This window comes from Gouania willdenowi, chromosome 22 (genome assembly GCF_900634775.1).
Source record: "Gouania willdenowi chromosome 22, fGouWil2.1, whole genome shotgun sequence".
NCBI lineage: Eukaryota > Metazoa > Chordata > Actinopteri > Blenniiformes > Gobiesocidae > Gouania > Gouania willdenowi.
The window spans coordinates 23466811-23492968 of NC_041065.1; the positions used below are offsets into that span (position 1 = coordinate 23466811).

Genomic DNA, 26158 nt, shown 5'->3' on the forward strand with positions numbered 1-26158 from the left:
TGATGCATCTGCTTATGACCAAAATAAAGGGAAGTAGCAGATAAAAAAAAAACAAACAGTACTTTCAATGTTCTGGAAATTAAATTTATTAAAGTAAACAAGACATGAATCAACTCCTAACAAATAACACAAATTCTAAATACTAATACACTTTTGACTGAAAGAGACAAATTTGACACAAGGTTCTCAGTCCAGCATTCTGACACTGTTGGAATAAAGCCAAAAAACAAGATGTACAATCCCACAGAAGAGTAGCAGCAACAAGAAAACATTCAAATTTTCCAAGTCAATGAACTAATGCATTTGGCTGCATCCCTAATGATTATGCAGCACTTGGAGGGATATTCCCTATAACGATTACCAGTAGTACCGACTGGGAAAAACAGACTAAAAAGAAAACTTGGTGGTAAAAGGAATTACATCTTTTCTACTTTAACATTCATTAAATATTTTGATAAAGGTTTCTGCAACAAATCAGTTTGAATGTTTTACCATCTTAGTGCAAAGAATGAAGATCAGGAGGTAATTTGTAGGACTCAAAGCTATCGTTACACATGTACAAAACTGATCAGGAAGCCATTGACTATTACGTACGATTCAAGACAAATGCTACATCGTGTCATTTAAAGACCCAACAAATGAGGGCTCATGACCCCAGAGGATGAATGTCAAAATCTTCCAGGCACAGAGCTGTAGAAAGTCATCAAACAGATCACAACAGCCATCCATTTTAATCAGTCGCTTCATTGTCTTTGGCCAATAATCAGAGGTAATTGTGCTCAACAGGAAAAGGAAACCCATCCAAAGACATTTTTTAAGCTTCAAAACACAAATTTCAAAAGGTAGATGAAATGCTTTTAGTTTAGTTTTTAGGCTGTGGTTTATTGCTGCTTCAGTTTGTGGTTACAGGGTGAGAGAGTTGCCCTCCAATGGGACCAAACATTCCTGAGGAATAAAATAAATGCCATCCGGGGTTCGAGGAGGGAAAGGGTAACCAGGACACTTTTGTAATGGGCTTGCAGAAACAGAGAAGTAGAAAAATCAAGTTTCCAAACACAAAAAAGATAATCTCCCACCTAATGTCAGGTAACATTTGAAAATGCCACCGTGCCACAAAGAAGTAACAAATACTTTTTATACAAATCTGGTTTAATAATGAAAAACTGGCTAAAGTGTCACAAATGCAGCAGCAATACCAAGTATACAGTACTCCAACATCTTTAAGTTCTTTCTACAGGAAACAAATGAGCAACTGAAAGTTTTCTCAAACGTAGGACCGTGAGCAGGATCTTGAGTCTCTTCCCTGAGAGGCTTAAAACTGATTGTCGAACAAACCATGAATTAATAATAAGCTCCTCACATCAGCTGTTTGGAATACGATCGACAACAATGAGACTGACCCAACACGGGTGTTAGAAATCTCACATTTCTCCCAAAATCCACACCTCGTGACCATTCGGCCTGTTTTAGGTACTTTAAAGCTTTATGTGACTGAATCACACCACTGCAGCACTTGTTCAATTTCTTTAAAACACAAGGTTGACCTACAGGTGATAAAATTTCACTTCTTCTCTTCTGGTTTTATTCAGCATACTGAGAGCTTAAACCGACTGAGGTTTAAAACAAAAAGGAAGCAAAAAAAGAAGCACCTGTTAGACTAAATAACCCTGCCTGATGTCATCTGGAGTCACAGCTGCTCTCCTGACGCTCTCGCTTGGCCTCGGCCCACCGCCACGCCTCGACACAGAATGTACCGTCCTCCAGTCTCCGGAGGGAGATGATCGTAAGGTAGAAGCACCTGATGAGGAAGTCCTGGCAGCTTCCAGGTGATTGCTGGGCTCGATAACCGAGTTAATAACTGAAAAATAAAAATTAAAAAAAAGACAGCTCAACACTACAATCACATTCTAAACAATAGACTTTGTTTCTCATAACTATTTGGTAAAATCACCCACCTTCAAGTTGTTTTTGAACTCTCCTCAGCTCTTTTAAAATAGAAGCAACTTCCTAAAGTACACAAAAGTGTCTTAGTGCAGGAAAACAACATAGTAAAATAAAAGTCTCTCACCTTGTTGCAGGTTGTGTCTTGAGGGACGTCATTTTCAAAATCAAGCTTTGCCTCAATTTGTTCCCAGATATCCAACCTGTCCTGGAACAGAACCCTACACACATCATGCAGAGAACAGTGGTTAGAATGCATAAGTGACAATGCCAAAGAGGTGGATAGATTAAAATAACATCCAAACATTTATCATTTTCTGTTCCATCACTATCAGGCAGTCTACGAGCTGACTCGGTTAAAACAAGATTAAAGGCTCAGCGCAGTCTCATTGTTAGACAGGATCAATACAATTTGGTCATAAAAGAGTTACAGTGTTGGACTGTGGTGATGGTGTGCGAGTACTTCTTACTTTATTTTGTCAGCAAGTTGCTCTGTGTTGTTGCTGATGACAACGATGATCTTTGATACAGGATTCAGCATTATCATGTCCTGGTCGATGTGGAGGAAAAGTTAGACACTGCACAACAAACAGAAAAGGAACAATGCAGCAGATTGAATGATACCTCGTCTCTGTTATGAGCCTTTCTGGAGTTCTGCTTGTTATCCAATGATCTCTGGTCAGGGTCCTCTGGGGATGCACATGTTGGGGGGGGCCTCTGGTAGTTTGTTCCGGCGTCTTGAATATGAACTAGCTGCAATGCAATCAAACAGAGGAAGAGTCTCAGTATACAGGCTAGATTACACCTTTAACGATTATATGGGAATTCACAAGATCACGATAATGTTATGTTATCATTATTCGTATATTTAGGCCAATTAAAAAGTCTAACAACTATATAGGGTAAGATATTTGCTGTACGTGTTCGTGAGCAGTCACAGCAGAGACGGGCTCACTGCATCCGACTTCGGGGTTTTGTAGATCTCCATCCCCTGCAACATCATGGATTTCCTTGGCCAAGATGGCTAAGTCTTTAGCCAAGTCTTGACTCAACCTGACAGGGAGAAAACAGGAGGGACCATAAATAGGAGGAGGGAAACGTCATATTATCCATAGCTCATTGTTCTTTTTTCAAAGTACAAAAGTTTCTATAAATACCCCTATGGACTCAAAAACCACAAAAGCATGTTTAATCTAGTAATTGCATTGTATTTTACAATTAAGGACTTTTCATCTTGGTATCAGTTCATTTTAATCAAAATCCTCACCGTGCTATCTCAACGCTATGTGTGGACCAACTCTGGGTGGCTTCTCCTTCCTGTTTTTCCTCTTCAGAGTCTTGGCGGCGATATTTGTTTTGCAGGGCGACCATGGGCTGAGAGCGAGGCTGGTGGCGAGGGCTGTGGGAAGCTGAGGAAGTTTGGGAGCGTTTCTGTTTAGGGGTGCTCTGGTTTGAGTCATACTCTTCATCTGAGGTAGAGGTATAATCAGAGCCTTTCTGGTGTCTCCTGGAGCCTTGGTGAGGTGAATTAGTTTGGGTGAGCGTAAAAGGATAGAGAAATTGTTGGAGAAACACGAGAGAGAGGGAGATAGAGGCCATCAAAGAATACAACAAAGAATAACCCAAAATTTTCCAGTCACAAAACCTTTCCCTGAAATACACAGACATGCAAGAACTAACTACACATCTTCATTTGTTTTTAAGGATGTCCATTTACTTCTCACGTCTGTGAACAGGGGAAGTGCTCATCTTCATATTTACAGAAGATTAGTTTAAAACCAGTTTCATTGGCCACTTTATAAGGTACACCAATTGTTTTAATTGTGTAACATGGTGTTTATTTTTCGTCAATATGGTTTGGTCAGTGTATGTTTTAGAGATTGGATTTTCACTTCAAAAAGAATATATATTAAAAAAAGATTACATTTGGTGATCATTAGATTTTAATTTTAAAATTTATAAATTAAGATTGAAATTCAAGGTATTTTTCGTTACCAGCATCAAAAAAGGATGAACAAAACCTTTTTTACATTCTTTTTTTTAAAGCCTGGTTTTCGATATGGTGAGTGTATGAGAACGTGCTGTGTTTCGGGCAAGAGCACCAAAATTTGGAAGTTGTACCTGTAGTTTCCCTAACCCAGGCTAAAACGTCTTTGGAATTATACTCCGATGAGATTTTTGACTTGGCGAAACAACAAGAATTAATTTGTAGAAATCTCTCAACACAGATCACACCAAAGTGGGGGTGGAAGAGGTTTTACTGCCTTTACGTTGTCTTCTCAGAGACACAGTTTTATTGTCCAATCCTAATTTTTGAATTTTAAAATTAAAATCAAACAACATACTTGTTTTTAATATTTTTTTCCTGACAGAAAATCCAATGACCCAAAAAATACACAAACAGGGTTTCCAGTGCCTTAATAATATATCTATATCACTAATTAACAGTACACACAACAAAGTGGCCAATGAGTATATCACACATTCATAGCATCACTCCTCATACTAACATAGCCACAAATACCATCAATGTAGGTAGTGAGTCATGGAAGAGGGAGAAACCTTAACTGATCAAAGTTTAGTTTGTTAGTCTTAGTAAAATCTTTTCCAAGCTGTAAGGTGTAGTCAACACATATCTACATATTAATGTTACATTATTTTTTTCCACCCTCACAATTTTTGTTGATGAAAAAAAGAAAGTGGGATCTTTTTCAGTGAACCTAAACTCTATATAGGAGTTAAGTCCCTGCTTACAGAAATGTGTTAAAAAAGTTCACGAAAAGCACAGCAGAAGGAAAGACCTACAAAGCTAGGAAAACCTGTGGTTATAAATTAGTTCACCATGGCTAACTAGCCGTCTTAATGCTTCAACTTCTATTATATTCACTCTATCTACACAACAACTTTAACCATTTAACACTTGATCAAAGAGTCAGTATTGCACTTACTTGCTGTACTGCTAGCATATTTGGCAAAGCAGGAGCGTACTCTGGTCACTGGGGTTTTGGTGAGTGCTGCTTTTTGTGGCCTTTCTGCAGGTTTCGGTCCAGAAGCAGAAGCCCTTCGAGTTAGACTGGAAGGTCCAGTGGTTCTGCCTGTCTCAGTATCACTGGTATTATTGAAGGAGCCTGTGCGCTTTCGGGGCATGGCCAGCATATCCAACCTAGACAGTTTTTTGCCCTCCTGAGGCTGCCTGGTTTGAGAGTTCACAGATTCCTGGGTCAGCCGCTCTGTCTCAGCACCTTCATTGTCCGAAGCCTCTCCCAGGCGAGCCCTGCGGAGCATAGAGGCTCGAGTTGGTCTTGGGGCTGTCAAGCTGTTGGTACGTCCCAAGGGTTTGGACACTCGGCTAGTCTTTCCATCCTCCTTCTGAAGAGGTACAGTGTATTTCTGAGACACAGGATGGTTGCTGGACTCCTGATCAGAGTAGTGTAAGCTGTGCGGCTCATCACTAAGGTCTGTAGAGCTAAACTTGCCCGTACTTCGTCGCAGCCCCAATGGTCTCCTTGTTGACACACTGTTATTGGTGCCGACTCCACTCCGAGATAGGCTCTTTTCCGATGATGTTGACTTGGAATACAAGTCCTGACTAGCTATGCTAGCTGATGACCTTTCTCTGTGGAAACCACTCACAAATGTCTTGTTCAGTAATGTGTTTGGCTTTGTCTTGTTACTGTTCTGGCTGACTGTACTTGAGGTGTCCATATCAGACTCCCCAGAGAGAGAATCCATAACGGGTGACGGTGTGCTCTCAGAATGTCCTGATTGAAGTTTGGCCTCTAGAGAAGCAAGAACATCCTCCGTCTCTTTGAGGTAAGAATGGGTGTCATGGCTGCTAACTCCCTTAAATAATTCAAAGTCTGTGTTGCTGGAGATGTGGGGCAGCCTTGCACTGCTTGGCCGCTCCTTGGTAAAGCTTTCCTGTCTGATTAATGGCGATACTGTGCGCTCTCGCACCTCAGTACTTTGTGTCTCATGACTCCGTACGGGTTCTGATACAGTGAATTTGACTTTTTCAGTCCCCTTTAGCTTGGTAAGAGTAGCATTGGAGAAGGTTTTGGCAACTCTTTTCCTCTCAGCATTAGGAGAGCTGGATATTGTGTCTTTAAATTCGGAATTAGACGAAGGTTCATCAGACTCGATATAGAAAGTTGTAGTTTTTGATAAAATGTTTGGATCATCTTCATTCAGCTTTTTATCAGCGTCTGACAGCGGTGCCTTCCTGTGCTCTATGATGGAGCCATCATCAGACTTGCTGGCATCGCTCAGGCTATCAGGCTCAACGTCATTTTGCACTGCTAAATTGTTAAGACTTTCTTTAGAATCCAAGCTGTTGTCTTCCAAATCAAATGTTGACTGCAAGTCATAATGAACATGTGTACTGGGAGGTGGAAGGTCACATTTGTCCCTCGGTGGTACCTGCATCAGACTGTGACAAGTTCTTGAACCATCAAACTCACTGATGTCATGGCTGCATTCAAGTGCGGCATTGTGGTTGATTATGCCTGGTGTTGCTGTGGAACAGTTTAATTGCATATTAAGTACACATAATGAAACCAAATATCTTTCATATTCATCAGACTGTCTCATTATCATTTCAAACAGACCACTGTCTCATCAGGTGGCTTACCCGCGCCTGACAGTTCCATCTGGGATGTAATGTCAAAGAGGTCAGACGAAGGGCCAGATTCTGTGTAACTGTCTACCAAGCTCGCCCAGCAAGACATCCACTTAGGTGCTCCCTGTAATTCTGTACCAACTGATGAAACCTGGAACAGAAAACCACAAACTTACTCATATTATTAAAAACCTTTCTGATACAATAAAGGAGTGATTGAGCTGGTATTGGTGTTAAAAGCATAAGAAAAAACATAGAATTCGCACATGAAGCTTAGGCAAGAAAGAAACCAAAGCACCTTAGATCCTAGATTATGAAAGAATACAAACCCAGAAATCAAGATGAATCAATATGCCAATTAAAAGTTTAAAGCCCACTGACCCATAAAGGAATCTTTAGAAAAACAGTGTTCAAATGATGAACTTTTGATTAAATCACCACTACCACCTTGAGCAGTAAGATTTACCTTTACTAGACTCTGTCCCTGCTCTGGAGCTTGCCTCACATCCCCAGAGCTATTTTGTCTATGCTGCTTCCTGCCCTGATCAAATGTAGGCCTAAATGGTGATGTAGTTTCTGCTTCACTCAGGTTGGTTTGCTTTTGGCATTCAACACCAAACACCTGTCAGAAATAAAGCATTGCAAGTGGATAAGTGCAGAAAGAAAGAAGTGCTAAAGTCTTTGGGACATTCTCAATAGGAATTTGTTTCAATGGAATGAGAGAAAACTAGTAAATATTGAAACAATTCAAGAAGAAACTTTACTGTGAACATTTATTTAAAACACTTACCAGGTCGATCTTGTTCCTTGCTTCTTCAAGGTCTTTATCTTGAATATCTGCTTCAATGGTGTATGTCCCTGCATCACTCAGAGTGTCGTCCTCCTCATTTTGTCCATTTCCCTGAGGGCTCTTGACCTTCATATTCTGAGCTCCCGGGGACATAGCTGGAGTCTTGAGGGGAACAGGCTGGTTAATTGGTGAAGAAGTCTGGGGCTGGTAATGAGTAGATTGAGGAGGACTAGTGGATCTTTGATCATACTGTTGCACCAACACAGGTCCTGGCTTGATAGCTTTTTGGGAAGTATTTTTGCCCCAGCTAGCAGCCAAATTATGCTTTGCCTGCTTAAGAAATTCTGCAGTGAATTCCTGGGCAAGTTTAGATCTACGGCCCACACTGCTAAAATGTCTTGTAGGTACAGAAGATGACGAACACTCTGTACCGAGATGTTCTTCAGTCTTTTCCCTACGCAAAGATCCAGCTCTCTGAGGGCCAGTAGATGCAGGGCTCTTCAAGGGGATGGTGTATCGCTGTGTCGGCGGAGTGGCGCAGGCCGTAGATGGAATATGTTTCTCTCCAATTTGGCCAGAACATTTTTTTGCCGTTCCCTGCTGCGGATCAAGGCTGGAGGGCTCTGGGGGACTAGAACTATTCGTAAATGACTGAGAGCGCTTCTTTCGAGGGTTATCGTCGAGGAATTCAATAACAAAGGCTTGGTGGGGCTCACCTTTGCCAAAAGTCTGGGACTGTGATCCTGGTAAAGAGTAAGAAGATGGTTCCCCAGAGAAATCAGTTAAGCGTTTTAGAGGTGAAGATTGCAGAATTTGTGGAGAAACATGAGCTAATGTCTGATGTTCAGCCAGTTGATAATCCTTTCCATTGATAGAAAGGTTTCCAAAATCAGTGTGGGAACCATCTTCAATGTAGTTTTCTGATAAGAAAAGGGCAAGAGGTTATCACAGAGCTAGGACCAGCAAAAACAAAAGCATCAATAGAGACTCACCATTTCTGTTCTTTAGAAATGAGTCGCCGTTTGTGCTACATAGGTCTTCACCCTGTGACCCATTCGTCATCGTGCTAGTATTGCTATGGGACAGCCAATCAGCCACTTTGCTTGCTGCTGACATCACCTCAGTAGGCGTGCTAGGCACCTCTGAGGTGGTTTGGTGGCGCTGTTGGCGGACAGAAAACTTGGTCACATGGTCCTTGATTTTCATTTTACCAGGAGTACAGTCATCAAACTCAATGGTGAAGGAGGCATGGCTTTGGACAACAGGAGGGGTGGTGGGGGGGCATTGGGGATCTGATGTGTCCTTTGTTGGAATCTCATAGACCTGCACCTCAGGTTTCTTGGCAATTTGTTGCTGAAACTCTTTTGTAGGAATCTCAAAGTAGCTTGGCTCTCGACGATAGTAGAAAATTGATTTAGCCTGGTTTTCTGACAAGGAACCACCGGACTCATACCTGGACGAGTCTTTTCCCAGCTCTGTTATCAATTAAAAAGTAAAATAAAAGTTAACATGACAATGAATCCATATCTACAAGTTGCTCTGATGTAACAATAGCCAGGCTATAAATTACACATTTGTAAAAATATAAAATATAAATTACATTTCATATTTATGTAAATGCACATTACATATTATACATTATCTGCAAGCTCAGAGAGCAGAACAGATTAGTTAAGAGCAAACTATTTTTCCCAGTACAAGAATCAGGAGGAGGACAATCACCCTCCCCCCTCTGGCAGCTTATGTGGGACATAATCCATCACAAAGTAGACTGAGACTTTCCACTTGTATGGTCTGTGTTACAGTCCACAAATGGCAGCCGGAGATCTGCATCCCCAAAAGGCCCAACAAACAAATTGAGATCCCATTGACGCAAGTGGAAAGATTGAAACAGAAACAGTTGAGCAGTACAGGCATGAACAGGTTATATGAATTACAACAATAAAATATTCTGACCTGGAGATTCCAGTTTTCTGCCTCTGGCCTGCTTTTTTACAGAGTCTTCATCATCTCCCCACCAGGAGGGCTGACCATACAGAGGACTGGGCTTAGATATTGGTGTGTCTGTGGCAGCTAGTAGACAGACACACAAAAACACAGTGTGAGGAAAGCATGGAGAAAACCGTAAGAACATAAAGGAAGAAATAGCAACGGTCTTTTCATATACAGCATCGGTCTACTTGCTTGGTCTTAAATTATTTCATACATGTGTACATAATAATTGCAAAAAAAAAAGGATTAATTGTAATTTTCTCACACTTGTATGACATGGTGAAATTCTGATACCGTCTGTGTCATGCAAAACACCATAAAGACATAATCCTTGCTGATTTAGCTAATCTAATCTAAAAAAATTAATACAGAATTTGGAAACTCACGATAACGGCAGCAAAAACATTTGTAAACAGGGATACTCTTCATAATGATTGGCTTCTATAGAAATATATATTATCTTTAGTTGAATATAACATATTGGTGGATAAGCTTGTCTAGACAAGTCAGCATGTAGTGCATTATAATAAGATAATCTGAATGTTGGTTTTTGACCTGATAAACCAGATAAACAAAAGCTTAGGCATTTATTGTAAGGGCTGTACAATCCTAAGCATCAGCAGCACAAATCCTTGTTGCCCGGGACACACAATAAGAAATCAACACAGTGGCAGAGAGGGTCACTCTGTTACCAAATAAGGTTAACCAATTCTTCACTTCTCTGCCAACTGTTAGTTAAAATAAATCCATACATATCCCATTAAATGCTAAACCATTGACAGTGTATCAAGGGACAAAATGAGTCCCAAATAATGTGTATTTTCTTGTGAATAAAAAAATACTGGTAAAGTCTACGAATTCAGACTGAGTCACACACTGTACAAGAGAGTCATCCTGCCCTGCACTCAGCAGAAGGGTTGGACACTTCACATCCTGTACAGCTGCATTGGTGAAAGGAAAAAAAGACACAAGCAACTTAAAAAAAAACCCAGCTCCATTAGTCCTTAAATGAAACGAGAAAACCATATAGAAGTTTGTGATATTACATGCAAGGACAAGCAGAAAAAACAATATATAGTCATTGACCTCATTAAAGCACAGTGTTTAAAATACTAAACTAGCATTTTAATGAAGTGTATAGTCATGAAAACAGTGCAGAACATTTTCTGTGACATTGCTCTAATAATGTTAGAAATACAGATTTGCACTCAGAGGGGACAGTTTTGCATATACCACCTATCACTAGTGGCTACTGTAACCATGTGTCTATTATCTCTGATATACAGACAAAGACCATCCTTATCACAACAGCAGAGGAATGGTCTTTTTGAGTGTATACAGTATAAAAACTCACAATGGAAGTGTTTATTAAAAATTCTAAATCTGACACATTTTAACAACAGTACATTATCATTAGTTCTCTATGAAAAACTGTTGGCCTAAAAAAAAAAAAAGCTAACAAGTGTTTCAGTTTATTCTTTTGTACAATCCTGTTTTGCAGACTCATTCATACAATTGTATTCCTCTAGGCTCAGAGAGCAGAAGGGACACAAGCTGCTAAATTCACCAACAGCTGGAAAAGGTTTGTCAGTGTGAATGAGCAACATTCACCAAGTGCCTCTGTTTGAACTCACTGCTTCTTACCATCCCTGACCAACTATGAAACACTTTTTACTTATTACATCTCTGAGCAGGAAAGGTCTGAAGGCTTTGCCAATTTGTTTACAACACGTGTGGATATAACAGTCATTATGGCCAAATGAGATAAGACTGTCTGTTTTTAACTCATCGCTACTAGCTTGGCTGAGAAGCCTGGACTCGTGTAGACATTCTGCCAAACCTGGGATATAAAGATCTACAACAGAGGATTGAAGCCTTGCCTCACATGGTGTCCTAATCTCACACTATAGAAGCTCTAAATAAAACACATCGCCCTCACATGGGACCTTTGGCAAAGGCCATGCAGCACTTGGGAGATTTTAAAGCTTTCAACTTTCTGGTGTGAGCAGAACACTCAAACAAACTGCAGTTAAATCAACCAAGCAAAAATAACACTGATCTCACTTAAGTTAATACCAAGCCTGCTGATTTCCATTGTATCTGTAGGGGAGGAGTGTGTTGACAGAGCTGTTTACCTGTGAGTGACTGTGCTCTCCGTTCCTTCTCTTGAGCTTTGACATTAGAAAAAAAGTCTTTGGTTTTTGCCGAGCTCTGGAACTGTTGTTTTTCCTTTGCTTTAGCTTCCAGGGCTTTAATGCTGATCTGCAACTGGCTGGTGTACTTTTCATGCTGCACACAGAAACAGCATGTGACAGTATTATAAAGAACATCCAATAATTACTTCTTTGATTGAAGTTTTGTGCATGTTTTAGGAATTATGATTTTTTTTTTTTTTTACATTTTTTAATTTCATTAAATTGGAAGTTACATTATAAATACATAATCGACAATGTCTAAAGTAACAGACAGAGGTGACATGGTTTTGACAGCAAAAACACAGGTTACTAAGTGTTCCTTACTTTTTGTGCATGTAGGAAATACAAGGTCACATATATTTGGACAGTACCCAAATGCCTATTTTGTCCACTTTCTATGCAACCACATTCAACTCATAATGAAACAATACTTCTTTTTTTTTTTTTAAATAGAGAACTTCAGCTTCACTTTAAGGTAAATTCCTTACGTCAATTATAATTTATTTTTCTGTAGTTTTTTTTTTTTTTTTTAAATCAAATTAAAACCAAAAAATAAAAGAAAAGACAAATAAAGTCATGATTGTTTTATTTAAAAGTCAATGTGGTTGAGTCCAGAGCCAAAGTGTTGAAAGTGGTGGTGCTGTCAAAACAAATCTTATAAGAGAAACCTAAACATTGCTTAATGTAAACTAAATAAGATCAGTGTGTTTTCAAGCAGAAGTTGCCAACAAAAACCACTGAATAGAAATCTGAGACATTAAATATTTTAAACTGAATAGCAGCACGTACTTAGAATCAGGCAGCAAATATAAGAAAAGATTAGTTGATTAGTTTATATCATTAGACATGTTATCAAAGTCACGGGCCACGGGCCAAATTCAGGCCCCCAGAGCATCCAATTCGGCTTGTGGGATGATTTTGCTCTAGAAAAAATTACATCGTAAACATTATTCCTGAAGTGTCACTGTCATGTTATCTCAGAGGCAACATTCAACACAATTTAAAATCAATGAACTAAACAAGATTAATCCCAGTATTTTTGTAAAGAAAATAAGGATTTTACCACAATTGCGCTTGCGTTGATATCAATCGATATAAATGACTACTTAAACAAAAAGATTATGCTTGAAAGCAAAACGGGAATGTTCAAATATCTGAGACTTTACTTCATATTTCCAGTGTTCCAGTAAATTTTGTCAAAAATGGATGAAAATAACAAAAATGTGAAGGCAACTCAAGTAATTACAACATCCAACATTTCTAACTTTTATCAAAAACCATTTCTTTCCTAAAAGCTTCTGAGAGTTGGATATGATCACATTTTACTATTCCCATGATAGGAAAAAGTAGTTGTTACAGAAGCAATAAAGGGCTTTTTGTGTTACTTACTTTAAGAGCCTCTTCTGGGACGTTGTGTTGGTTTTTCTCCAAGATATACACATGTGCATGTATAGACGGAGTTAAAGATCACAATAAAGTATTCATGCATCTAAAACCACTTCACAAATTCATAGTTCAGCATCAGGCTGAAGGTAAAAGTAACAAACTAGCATAAAACATGCAAGACTAACACAATTAACATAGAGTTACTTCCTGAAGGATGGTATTTTATTCCAGTGAATAACATTTCCCTTCTCCTAAGAGAACTATAGTATCCATTTGGGCGGCTACAATTTAAATATAAACAACCGACAGCATAAAATCTTACAATCACTTCTGATAAGAGGAACTGAACAGTTTTCCTGCAAATTATCTGAGATAGGTGCCACATGCCACAATACAATACTTCTTACTCTACTTAGGGTGGAAAGGGCAAAGTTTTCCACAGTTAACCATAATCCAAAACCCCTGACTGAAATGCCTCATTGGATTAATAGTCCAAAGAAGTGAAAGAAAACGCAATCATGTATGAGTAAGAACTGTTTGAATGAAGAAAACACTTCTAACCCACAGACCTTAAATAATTGGGGGTAATTCTTCTGTTACCAAAATGCTGCTTAAGATCAAGATGCTCGTTTTAAGGGCGAAATAAATAAGCGTTCAAAAGGATATCATAACCAAAGCGAATGACATCAGAGAGCTTGAGGGTGATGTAGGTCTGCTCTGGGATCCTGAGGTCATTGACAAATGTCTGCAATTCAGAGAAATGGCAACAAAACATTAGCTGAAGAATGAAAACAAAAAGGAACAATATTACAGTGCTTCACACTCAAAGGATGCAAAGTGCTTTGCAATTGGCTCCTTTTTCATCAAACAGTAATCCTACAGGACATTAAACTGATAGGATTACTCTGTTATGCAATGGTGCCTTTTGTGGAATGCTAAACACGGTGGTTCCTAAACATTCTACGTCAACCCCCTTTGCAGCGACAGAAAAAAAAACTCTGCATTAAAAGAAGTTACTTAACCGATACTATAACGCTCCTTTTTTTTTTTTTTTTTTTCCAAAAAACAATCTTGTGGTATAAAAATTACCTAAAAAATGTTGGGAAATTTTTCAGTTACAAGTCATTCTCCTGTTCTGCTCTGATTAGTTTGGTTAAGGTTAACGAGGCCAAAAGAAACATTCTCAGAACAATGAATGGTTTCTCTCACAGCTCAGCTCTGGATTACACTTGGATAATCATGCAGTGGAGTGGCAATAGATCAGTAAATTGGGAGGGGGGGGGGGGGGGGGGGGCTGCGCTGTGAGACAGAAAAAGGGTTCAGGCCAGCAGGGAAGCCTGATTGTCACTGTTCTACCAACTGCTTCAAGTACATCTAAATGAATAAGTTTTTAGTCTTACTTACCCCATTCAGGCTGCCCAGGTCCTTCACCATGTGCTCATCCGTGTTTGTGACATAGTTGATCACTGCATGCTGTTTGTCTACACTGCGTGACTGCAACACAATAATGTGTGTTTTTTTTAATGTACAAAGCAGTTCATCTCAGTGACTTTACAGTTTGTAAAAAAAAAAAAAAAAGTGTTCTTTAACAGAATTAGCCAGTTGGTTACATTGGTGTTGGACAGGCTCCAAACCTTTTCTGAAGCAAAAAAATAATCAAACATATTTTTTGTTAGTTGATGAAATGAAGTGACAACATTTATTTTCTGCATGAAGTATGAATACATAGTGATCCTTTACATTGACTGGCTGATTAAATACTTTATCGACTAATCCCAAAAGGAAAAGGTATTTGAAGACAATCTCTAGCTGTGAACATGATTTAACAAAACTAGCATTAAAAAAATTATTCACAAGAAAAAAAAAAATAATAATACCAGAACTAAAATGGATTTGGTCAAGCTTTAACTTATTTCAGCCTTAATGTCAACAATAAGAAAGAGACGAGCATTAGTGGAGATATACCTCAATCAATGGTGCACACTGAGTGAATCAGACAGACTTTGTCCCTTTTTTCTGCTCATTAGGCACTCTGTGTCACTCTGTCACAAAGGCTGAAGATGGCTGCCAAGTTCATGAGGAAAAGCCAGTCCTCATCGACCACATTGTTAATGGTTTAATTTCCCATTGCTTTTATAAATGTGTCATGAACAGCTGATGATCAGGGACTTTAAGGAGGTTTAATTAGAAACATTACAAAAACACAATTCAAACTTTTACATCGAGTTTAAATGGTACCTGTAGGGAATTTTACTCTAAACTATCAAAATCAATGACTAAAGCAAAAAAGTAAAACATTCTGTCGACTTTTGCACTCAGTGACCTTTCAAAAGTGTGCTATCAGCCACTTTTGATAAGTGTCACTATAAAGATTGTACAAGTGTCAAAGAAAGTACACATACCTATCACGACAGCTTCATCCCCCCCCCCCCCCCATTATATCAGAGGGAAAACATTAACTATGGCTTCTACAAAGACTAAACACACCCCCCGAATTTAGAACCACAAGGTTGTTGCCAATAGTGAAGGAAACATACGATCCAATTACAGCTAAAGAAAAACCATGATGCCATCTTAACAGTAGTTGTTATGGAAGGTTTTGATCACTAATTGAGGCCCTCAACTGCAGAATTAAATGGGATTTCACTTCACCCGACAGGATTCTCATGTTACAACCTCTGCAGTGATTTGAATAGGAAAAATGCACCGTGCTGCAAATGCAAAGACAAAAAAAGCTTAACATTTAAATGATTCCGAGAGAAACTTACAAGAAACCATGTTTAAGAACAATCTTGGGGTTCTGGATCCAGCATCATCTAAACGCAAACATGAGGAAATGCTTAAATCTGTCCAGCTTCTATGGTTGGTAAGGCTTTTCTCAGCAGTAAACACTAACTAAACAAAATAAAAACAACAACTCCAGAGGCAACATTCCTCTCTGAATGCTCTAAATACAGGGTGAGGGAAAAAGTAGAAGGGAAAAGAAGTATTAACACTGACCACAATGAAATTATATTTACAATTCATGGGAAAAACAACTCAGAGGAATGCTCCAGTCACTGCTTCACTGCTTTAAAGCTTGTCCGAGTCTCGTGGCTGGTTCTTCACATACCTGTGACACGCTACTTGTCAGTGTATTGAAATGTGCCCTGGCCATCTTTCACATACTACAGTGAACACACACCGGGACTCTAAATGACTCCTTGTGGGTGTTTGCTATGTAAATGCTCACCTGCAGCATTAGCTCGCACTCATCCCGACCAACAAAGATCATCTCACGTGGCAGCCTGTGGCGTGTGCCAGAACTGCTGACCAGAAACCATGATGTCACACTCATGTTGGCGCCAGGAGTCAGGATCTTCTGAGCATCCTGTTAAAGAGCAAGTGCAACGATAACTGTACAACAGAGGATGATATAACCTTAGTACGAGTGCATCTAGACAACGCTAAATGTTCCATTAAAAACCAGACAGCAATGAAAATGTGCTTCCATTTAAAAATCTGTATGAGGAAGTTACACTTTTAGCAAAGTTAAACCAGTTTATCCAACCTGCTCCCATCTGTATGCAATTAAAACTTCCAAAAGTCAACGTGCAATTCATGTTGTAATACAGCTCAAACATCATATAATGCTTTTAATGCAATTTAATGTAGTAATCAGCTAAGTTAACATCCACTTTCCCCAACAACTTGCCTTTGTCACATCAATAAATTCAATCAAGTCTCTTAAATCATAGTCGCTATTTATTCGTTAATAGATGTGACAACAGACAGGTGATAATTCCAGCAAGATTCTTTTTGAATAGTATGTTAAGGTTTCAATTATTCAGACAACTGGTCCTTAAGAAATCCACTTGATCTCCTGACATCTTTCGACTGTCAACTGCCAGTCTTCATCAGTGGAGTCTGCTGATCGCTTTGAAGGAAGCTGTCACTAACAGTTGACAGTCGAAGCATGTGAGGAGATCAAAATACATTTCCTGAGGAGCAGTTGTTTGAATAAATGAAACCTACCTACCTAACATACTACAATATTAAAAAATACAAAAACAATCTTGCTGGAAATAATACGTGGAAGTCAAGGAAACTTCAAAGCAGATGCCTCTGATGAAGACTGGCAATTGACAGTCAAAAAATGGCAGGAGATCAAAGTGGATTTCGTAAGGAACAGTTGTCTGAATAAATGAAAAAAGACAGATGATACCTCTGATAAACTGAAATAGGTGAGATTAGCTGCTAAGCATTGAGCTGGGTATTTATTTAAATTTCACAAATCAAGTCACAATTCAATTTGATTCCATTCAATTTTTAATTGAGTTAAGGATATTTCAGTCACAGTAACAGTTGGGGCAAACCATTCATGTTTACATTGAAAATTGAGCTCAAAGCACTGCATTGCACACATCAGATAAAACTTATTAAATAACACATTCTAGGATTGTATGAATTATTATTTATGTATATTTATGTTAGAGGTTTACAGCTAAACTATAGCTGTTTAACATATAAGACAAAAAGTAACCAACACCAAAGTATATTTTTAATCCTATTTTTTTTTTATTTTATCCAATGTTACATGCGTTTAGTTGTAACCATTGATAAATGCATGGTTGTTTATATAAGTAAAGACGGTGAATGTCTAAAGCACATGTGTCAAACGCAAGAAAACAATCATTGTGTGAATTACCAATTTCATTTAATTGTGGATATCTCAGTATGGTTGCAAAGGGGCGTAAAATATCTGGCAAATTTCCACAGGAACTTGAGCTCGGGAATTTTGAACAATATTAAAAAATAGAAACTTTTCATGGGAATATTAGAAATTGGGAGTGATTTTACATCACTGTATCGTATCCAAACATAAATATTGGCATATATGCAAAATAATACACCTAAATACATCAGATTCCAACAGATTTATTTGGAAGTAGAACTTTACAATTATTCAAGTGGAGTTTCATTGAATTTGTCACAAATTTAGTGAAACTCTACACAACATTTGCAGGGGTTGGCATTTTCCCATGCTTGATGGAACTCTTGAATTGTTGAACCAACCAATTTTTTTTCCCCTTATCCTGCTCAACACTCAAATTATTTGTTCCCCAAAATTAGGGATTTGTGGAATTTGTAGATAAAAACGCTTTTTTATTTTGCAAATTTGAGTTTAAAAAAAAAAAAAAAAGTTTCTTTGGATTTCTTCGCGTGCCGTCCATGTGGGTTACCATAGCGAGATGTGAGCCCGCCCCTTTGTTTACATTTGTTTAATCTTTGAGTAGGCTATGTGTGCGCCACAGGCATGTTTTTTTTTTTTATTCACACAATGCTGAGATGCTAAAGGAAGAGTTTATTATTTTTTTAATTGTAATGTTATAAAATATGTAGTTATCTGATTTCCTAATCAGAAAAGGTAAGCTACTGTGAAGTTGCTGTGGCACTTTTGCTTAAACCTGGGTTAAAGCTTGAAATTGTTGAATGACAGAGCCTCATTTCCTTTTTTTTGGGGGGGAGGGGGGGTGTTCTATGCATTTTAACTCTTGAGGAGAATCACAGCAATAAAGTTGCAATTTTGACAATATATCTGATGTCTGCAGTTATTTTTAAGTGCATTGAAAAAATAAAAATAAATCAAAAATCGAATCGAAACTTGAATTTTTCTTTAAAAAAAAAAAAAAAAATTCGGAGATTGTTTTTTTAGGCAAAATCGCCCAGCTCTACCCCAAATTGAAATAATATTGTCACAGCCTGTCACTTATTTCTTGGACATTGTTGGTACCTTATATACTTTACGTGCGTGCTTTTATATAATTTATAACATGGACATACAAAGTAGCAATAATGTTGAGATGGTTCGATTCGACACCCCTGGTCTAAAGTAAACTAGTGCTGAGTGCCTAATTAAGCCTGATGAGGAACCTGTTGCACAGCGGCGCCACTGAGCACGTCTGGCAACCGGTTAAACTTCAGGTAGGAGATTTGTCCGTCACTAAACTGCGTTAAATAAACGTAACATTTAAATAAAAGTCATTGTAAAAATATTCTACATGTCTAAGCTCGTAATAAAAGCAGTAAAACTCTTTTTAAACACCCCGGATATATGTTTTAGGAGCGTGTGGGCGACAGAAAGTGTTTATCTAAGGTTTTAACAGTAAGCAGTGGATTTTAGACAACAACAGCAGCAGCAACAACACCACCAACTCACATTCAAAGTGTTCTCCGTTTTGTTCCTTAGTGAAGCCAGCCTGTTTTCACCCCTCGCAGCGAAGGGAAAGGTCGACAATGGACGCGGTGGACAGGTAGCAGCAGCCAGGTAAACGTCGAGCACACCCTCTCTTCCTTTTCGTGTTTCTTCGGGAATGACGAGCAGCCGAAACTCTGACGCCCTCTGCTCGGTTCAGACGTAGTTACGTCATGACAGGTCCAGAATTAAGGGGCGGGGGACAGGGCGGGACTACTGTGCGTCACTCCAACGGTGTGGAGGATTTGACACTATGGCACCAACTGTGCCTTTAATTTTCATTTTTATTTTTTAATGCAATAAAATAAACTTACATTTGGTTTTGTCTAAATTTTGTGAGTTTGTAGTTTGTTATTTAACTAAACTCTTAATAATAATTGCCACGTGCTGCTGCTGATGATACTTTTGTGTGTTTTTCTATTTTATTTATACATTATTTATATAAGGGCTTAACAGAGGTACATCATTTTGTTATGTACATGAATATGGGAATATAACGTAAAAACTCAGTCACTCAGTCCCACATAATTTGAACCTTAAGCTCATTTTTCTTTCATTTGAGACAGAAATTCATTTAAAAGAGCATGTTCTATGTCATTGTTAAAAATGTGTACACATGAAAAATAAATCTAAATGTAAATGTTTAATTTAAATCTAAAAGTTAATTGTAAATGTTAAATGTAAATCTAAATATTAAATCTAAATGTTACATTTTAATCTTAATGTTAAATCTAAATGGAAAAATCAGTCGCCAAGTGTAAAGCTAAATGTAATTATACTATGTGATCGACTGGCGCTGACCTGCCCATTTTGCACAATTTCTAAACATTTAGCTTTAGATTTCTGTAGCACTATGTGATGCAATAATTTTTAGCATGCATTTTTGATTATACTGAAATCTAATTTCAAATCAGTGCACTTTAGAAATTACACATAACATTCAGTTAAAATATATTGTAAAATAATATATTATATTCTATAAAGTGTAATAGAGTACAATTATTTTTAACTGTGTTAAAAGTGTTAGCATGAAAGTGTGGCGTAAGTAGCTATACTTTTTATATATTTACAAAATGTGTAATTTGTGTAAGTGCATTTTCAATGTACTTGTGAAAATCCCGAAGATTAAAAAAAATATGAAAAATGTAACTCAGGAAGGAAATAAGGAAATATGTGATTATGTTTTGTATACCTTAGCAAAATTCCCCTGCTATTTGTCTGTCTGTCTGTCTGTCTGTCTGTCTGTCTATCTGTCTATCTGTCTATCTATCTATCTATCTATCTATCTATCTATCTATCTATCTATAAAAAAGTAAGGAACTTCTATGTGTGTGTGTGTTCCTCAAATATCTCAGTGCATCAGGATCAGACTGACCTGAGACTTTCAACATGGCTGCTGCTTGGTTCAAGGGTGTGCAACGTTGGATTTGTTTGCACTGCAATGATACTGTCCTTGAATTATTTCATAAAATGCATCTTTGCAGATCAGCTCAATGTTGACAGGTAGTCATGGTAACTCAGGACAAGTTTAAACAGCTCAATGTTGACAGGTTGGCATAACGACTAAAGTGGGTCTAATATCCTAAAAAAAAAAAAAAAAAAAAAAACAACCCATAAAAATTAATCATCAGGTGTCCTCAGTGAATAATTATTATAAATTATATTATAAATCGTGCATGTGTGTGTGTGTAATTCAAGATTAAATTTGCATTAGGAATTGAGTGTTTACAAGGTCAGGATTTAACTTTTATTCTGAATTAAGGAGGAATTAAAACGCCCATGTAAATCGTCCATGAAAAAGCTACTTAACCACTATTTGACACACACACAAGATGGCGCTCTTGTTCCAATATTATTCAGCATATGAAAAACTTTCCTGTTTATATGTAGTATTAAGTTAATGTCATTTGCTTATAACCAAACTCACTTTTTCCGAATGGAAGTCACAAATAAATAAAATATAGATGTTATAGATGTAGTTTGTTGTCTGTGGTATAGGGCAATGCAACAAAATATACAGAATATATCAAACACAGTCCTCATTGAAATTCAGTTTTGAATGACAGTCCATCTTATAATTAACACCATGTCCGCGTTAGAAAATGGGGGAAATTTTTTTTTAATTGAATAAATAAATAATGGATCATTTATACATGTTTTTGAAAGGTGGAATCTCATGTCACAGCAATCCACCACAATACTAAAATGCCTATAATAACAAACAAATAGAAATCAACTGATTTCTGATGGAATATCAAATTTGAATGTATTGTTCATTTTTTCATATTTTATCTGTTGATCTATAGTTACATTTTACACTCTCTCATGGGGATTCATTTGTTAAAGCTTGAGATTTTTTTCTACAGTTAATTTATATAGTCCCATTTACTACGCAAAAGTTAAAGGAAGGACAAAGCATTGTCTAGAGTCCAGTGGTTCCCAAACTTTTTCCCCCTTTGAACAATGAAAAACTTTCAGGGATGCCATAATAGCGCTAAATTTTTAAAAAATGGGTAAAAAAAAAAAAGTGTACCCTTTAAAAATAAAAATAAAATAAAAAATAGAACAGTAATGAAGGTCTTTATTAATAAAGTAAAAAACAAAACAAAACAAGGTTCAGCAAGGTCATTCTCATTATCTAGACCAGCGATTCTCAACTGGTTGGTCGGGACCCAAAAGTGGGTCGCAGACCGCTAGAGTCAAAAATACTGTAAATAAATACTTAATGTCTCTCCTGTTGGACTTTTTTTTTGACAGGCATGCATGTTGCACAGGAAAATATATAGATTTAAAAAAAAAAAAAAAACATTACATATGTGTGTTTTCAACAGCTATTTTTGAAAAACTAAATTTGGTTGATTAAATTCTAAAAAAAAAAAGTGGGTTGCAATTAAATGACTGTGGCAAAATGTGAGACCAGTTGAGAACCACTGGTTCTCAACTGGTCTTAATAAAGTCCAAATAAAAAAAATGCATGTTCTATTTTCAGTTCACCAAGGCCATTCTATGGTTGATTTCACCAAACGTGTGTTCTAACAGCTTATTTCTATATATATTCCATATACAGCAGAAGAGAGTTGTGTCCCCTTCTGTTTCCGTTTGCTGTTGTTTTCAGGCAGTGCAGCTGGAGGCAGGTAAGGGACGACTGTCAGGTGAAAGCCACACAGGGCCAAACTCTGGCCTTGCTGTTTGTTGCATCTGGCCAGGAGACAGCCTATAAGCCCTGGCTGTCAACATCTGCTCCAGAGACTGTACCATCTGCCCCAGGGCCCCATGGGGGAGATGCTTTCCCTGTCTGAGACCAGCTGCAGAGCCCCAGACGTGGACCTGAACAGCAGAGAAACACTGTCCAAGACAAAGACAGTGTCACTGAGTGCTGGCACATTTATCCCTCACACTTTGCATATTGGTGTGGTGGAGTCAAATGGTGTGGTTACATAAAATGTAACTGATAAAACAAAGATCTATACTGATGTACCTTGAAGAACTTTGAAAAACCCCAATCTATAAATGAACGACTTGTCTGCAGAACTATGGAGGTAGATTTGTGTCTTTATTATTCAATAAAAAAAAATACTATTCAATCTGAAGAAAAATCACTTCAAAATCGTTTTCAAAGAAAAAAAGTGTTCAAATTTCCGTCTAATTTATTTTTTCTTCAATTGAAAATATTTATTTTTGAATTAAGTAAATTTTTTTGATTGAAAAGTTTTTTTGTTGTTGATTGAATTGATTTCACTTTTCATTAATTTTTTGTTTTTGTTTTTAATAATAAAGACACAAATCTACCTCCATACAGAACACAGAAATATTCATAAACGTCGGTTCAACTTATTTTGGATTCCTAATTGCAAATAGTTAAAAACTATAAGCAGCGAAGGCAAATATGCAAGAAACTGCAAGGAAACATTTGTGTGAAACAATTTAATTTTATCTGCAGTTCTTTAAAATTTTATATTTTCCAGTACAAGTTTGTTTGAAAAAAGAAAAGCCTGGAAAAACCAAATCTAACCAATCGATGTCTACTTCTGCCTGCTGGATTTTTATATATTGAGAAAAAAAAACTACCTGGAAGATAAACTTTTGCACCTTTTTTCTGATTTATTACTCATAATTTGTTTTCAAAGCAATTTTTAAAATGTGTGCTAGGATTTATTAGGTCAGGATGTGTAAAATTAGGTACATTACATAAAATAGTAGTGCATTTTTTAGGCCGGGCTACTGGACTCAAAATACCACTCACTTTGTTCTCGTTGTTATTGTTCTTCTTCTTGTGTACACTAGTTAAAATCGCTACTCCTCTGTTATTCGTGAACGGATCGCGATTAAATTTGGTAGCTATAATCTATGGACGTGTACGCATCGACGCTAGGTACCCGATTTTTGATTTGGAGCTGAGGGGGGGCTCTAAAGAAAAAATAAATGAATTTCTCATTTATTTGCGAGTCAGATATTACGACGGTTGGTAGTACCAAATCATTGGCACATACAAATATGTAAATGAGGCCCATTACCCCATATGTGTCATGGGGGCGCCAGGGGCCCCCGTTTTTCAAAGAAATACTCCTCCGTTAGTTCCCATTGGATCAAAATGCAGTTTGGTATGAACACTCTATGAATGAATATGATGTGACGCTCGGAGCCTTTTTTTTTTTTTTTTTAAAATGGGACCCGAGGGCCCAACCCCATTTCGGTAATTTCCAAATTTATGTAAACATAGTCGTGTGATATATCGTTTCAAAGGTAATTCAACGTAGAATATGATTATGCCTTGTACATTCTTTTTGGCACTTTCCATTAAAGTCGTTTTCTCATTTATTTGTGAGTCAAATATTGCAACAGTTGGTGACACATCAATATTTGAATGGGGCCCATTTCTCCATATGTGCCACAGGGACACCAGGGTGCCCATTTTTTTACTCGGTAGAATTGAGTCATTTGACTGAATTCTTGGGAACGTGGAAAGTGCTATTATGCGGGCCTGGCCGGAGTTCATCCAAAGTTGTTGCTCTTGATTTCTTATCATATCCAAGTAACCGACAAAAAAAGGTGCACCATTAGAAAAAAAACACGGCTCTTGTTAATTCCTTTTATTTCATAAATTTGAGAGAAACAAGTACAAACAGTGTACAAAGTTTATATTATTTGTTTGCTAAAGCTGGTGTCCTCAGTATCAGGAATATGGAAGGGCAGGTACAAAAATGTTGTAAAAAAAATTAAAGTACAAAAGGAGTTTCCCTATTATCAGAAGGTAACAGCAAACTGTGAATGTGCATAGGAATAAGAAACAAAGTGTTGACTGCACAAAACATTGCAAATGATTGAAGCAAACACATCATAAAAACCAGTACATTCAATAATGTATGATGCACTTTTGTAAGGAAACGACGATTATCTGTCGTTTATAAAATACCACATTACTTTCAAAAAAGGAACACACTTAGAAAGAAAACAGTTGTTATCCTAGAGTCTGTTTAGCGACAGACTAAACAAAAAAAAAAAGTGAAGACATCATCCAAACAAGCGAGTCTTCCTTGTTTTTTTTTTTTATGCAAATGAGATTTTTATATTAGACAATACGCTAATTTAGTCTTTGCCAACCATAAAGTACAAGTAAAAATCCAAATACAATCATTTTGGGACAGCAAAGTGCATATCATTGGCACAGTTTAACTCATTTGAAGTCACGGTCTCATAAATACCTCAGAATCTTAACGAAATATTTAAAAAAAGAGGGTCAAAAGTCCTTGTGTGGTTTGCCCTGAAGCTCAGGTAGTTAACTATTCCTTAAGAAGAGTAGGGTGTAAAAAGAGACCTCATTGAGGCTGCAGTGAATGCTCTGGGCGCAGGAAAGCACCCAGTAGTGTCCTGTACATCGAGGGGAAAAACCCAGAGGAGAGAAAAGTCTCAGATGGATCAATCAGCCTCATTAGAAGGAAGCTGAAAGGTCTCTGCAGCATAGCATCAAGATTAAAAAGGCATCAGGAACTCTAAGCACTTACTTCAGAGGGAGCTAGAGAAGCAAATATTTATTTCCCTAACAGGAAAAAGTGTGGCTCTCTCAATGTATCCTGATGTGCAAACAGCTACTAATAAAAAAAACCCAAAGGATGACAATTAATCAATTAATCCTGCTGCATTCGCATCAGCCAGTATTGCACAGTTATCAGACTCATTGTGGTGCAGTGTGATAACACAACAGACTGATGAGTAGCAGGAAGTTGATCTATTTTTTTTCCAGAAGATGCTGTTTTGGTCTGGGTAGAATTAGCCATGTCTTACAACAAGTTAGGAGTGGAGGAAGATTGATTTTATTGTTTGATAAGGTACATTCACCTTTGACACCAAAATGTCTGAAAGGACTATTTAAAAAAAAAAAAAAAAAAACACAAAAATAATAATAATAATAATAATACAAAAACCCACTCAACTGCAAACACACTGCTCATATGATGGTTTTGGTCCAAAGCATGCCTATTTTCTATCTGAAATGCTTCATTTGTGTTTTATTTTTTAATATATATTTATATAAAAATGGCCCTTTTCAAAAAAAATCCTAAGATTTATAGCAGTATGCCTAATTTGTGCATAAACCTAACAGCATTTCCCAGTTCATTATGATGTAAGGATGCCTGCTCAGTATACAGCATAAGGGCAGGAAAATGCATGGTAGTATTCTCTCCTTGGTTGCTCTCCTAAGGCCACACAGGACAACTGCTGCACTTTCTGATTCTTCTTCTACTTCCTCCTCCACAGCTTGCAGATTGGGACTGTTGCATCCATCAACAGGGTCTGCAGACGACACCAAGAGGACCGAGGGCATGTGTGGTACCCAAGGAATGTGTTCTTTTGCTTTGTGTTTAGGCTGTCCCACTGGCAGAGTAGGAGAACTGGGGGAAGTGAGGTCTCCGCTCGCTGTCAAAGGACTCCATACAGTCATCTGGAAATGGCAACAAATGAACCAATCTGTTACATAGTGTTTGGAGTAGATGATAGGCACT

General features: G+C 37.6%; 2 protein-coding genes across 6 annotated transcripts in view; both read right to left on the bottom strand.

Annotated features, from left to right (window-relative positions):
* Nucleotides 1-68: 68 nt before the first annotated feature.
* cep170ba (centrosomal protein 170Ba) lies at nt 69-19306 on the bottom strand. Of its 2 annotated transcripts, XM_028438192.1 has the most exons (19): nt 19122-19306; nt 16155-16292; nt 14327-14416; nt 13589-13667; nt 12926-12984; nt 11477-11630; nt 9306-9422; nt 8342-8824; nt 7350-8269; nt 7026-7181; nt 6572-6710; nt 4890-6455; nt 3209-3455; nt 2862-2994; nt 2566-2694; nt 2412-2491; nt 2069-2162; nt 1956-2007; nt 69-1858 (listed from the first exon to the last, which is right to left on the bottom strand). In XM_028438192.1, the coding sequence occupies exons 2-19, from the start codon at nt 16257-16259 to the stop codon at nt 1653-1655; spliced, it is 4809 nt and encodes a 1602-aa protein (XP_028293993.1). In that variant the 5' UTR covers nt 16260-16292; nt 19122-19306; the 3' UTR covers nt 69-1652. The 2 variants fall into 2 exon arrangements, with proteins under 2 accessions (XP_028293993.1, XP_028293995.1); XM_028438194.1 differs by lacking the exon at nt 7026-7181.
* A 4926-nt stretch (nt 19307-24232) lies between these two features.
* Nucleotides 24233-26158, bottom strand: part of akt1 (v-akt murine thymoma viral oncogene homolog 1) — a 39171-nt gene continuing 37245 nt past the window's right edge. For 3 of the 4 annotated variants that reach the window (XM_028438217.1, XM_028438218.1, XM_028438219.1), the window contains exon 13: nt 24233-26097. In XM_028438217.1, coding sequence (XP_028294018.1) covers nt 25735-26097 — 363 coding nt within the window. In that variant the 3' untranslated portion in view covers nt 24233-25734. The remainder of the gene's footprint in view (nt 26098-26158) is intronic. The other variant, XM_028438222.1, reaches the window with a different exon arrangement.

Coding starts and splice junctions, on each gene's coding strand:
- cep170ba (XM_028438192.1), bottom strand. CDS start 16,259: ATGAGTGTGACATCATGGTTTCTGGTCAGCAGTTCTGGCACACGCCAC. Junction 8,825..9,305: donor CAGAAAACTGGAATCTCCAG/GTCAGAATATTT, acceptor AATTGATAACAG/AGCTGGGAAAAGACTCGTCC. Junction 7,182..7,349: donor CAAGGAACAAGATCGACCTG/GTAAGTGTTTTA, acceptor TATTTCTGACAG/GTGTTTGGTGTTGAATGCCA.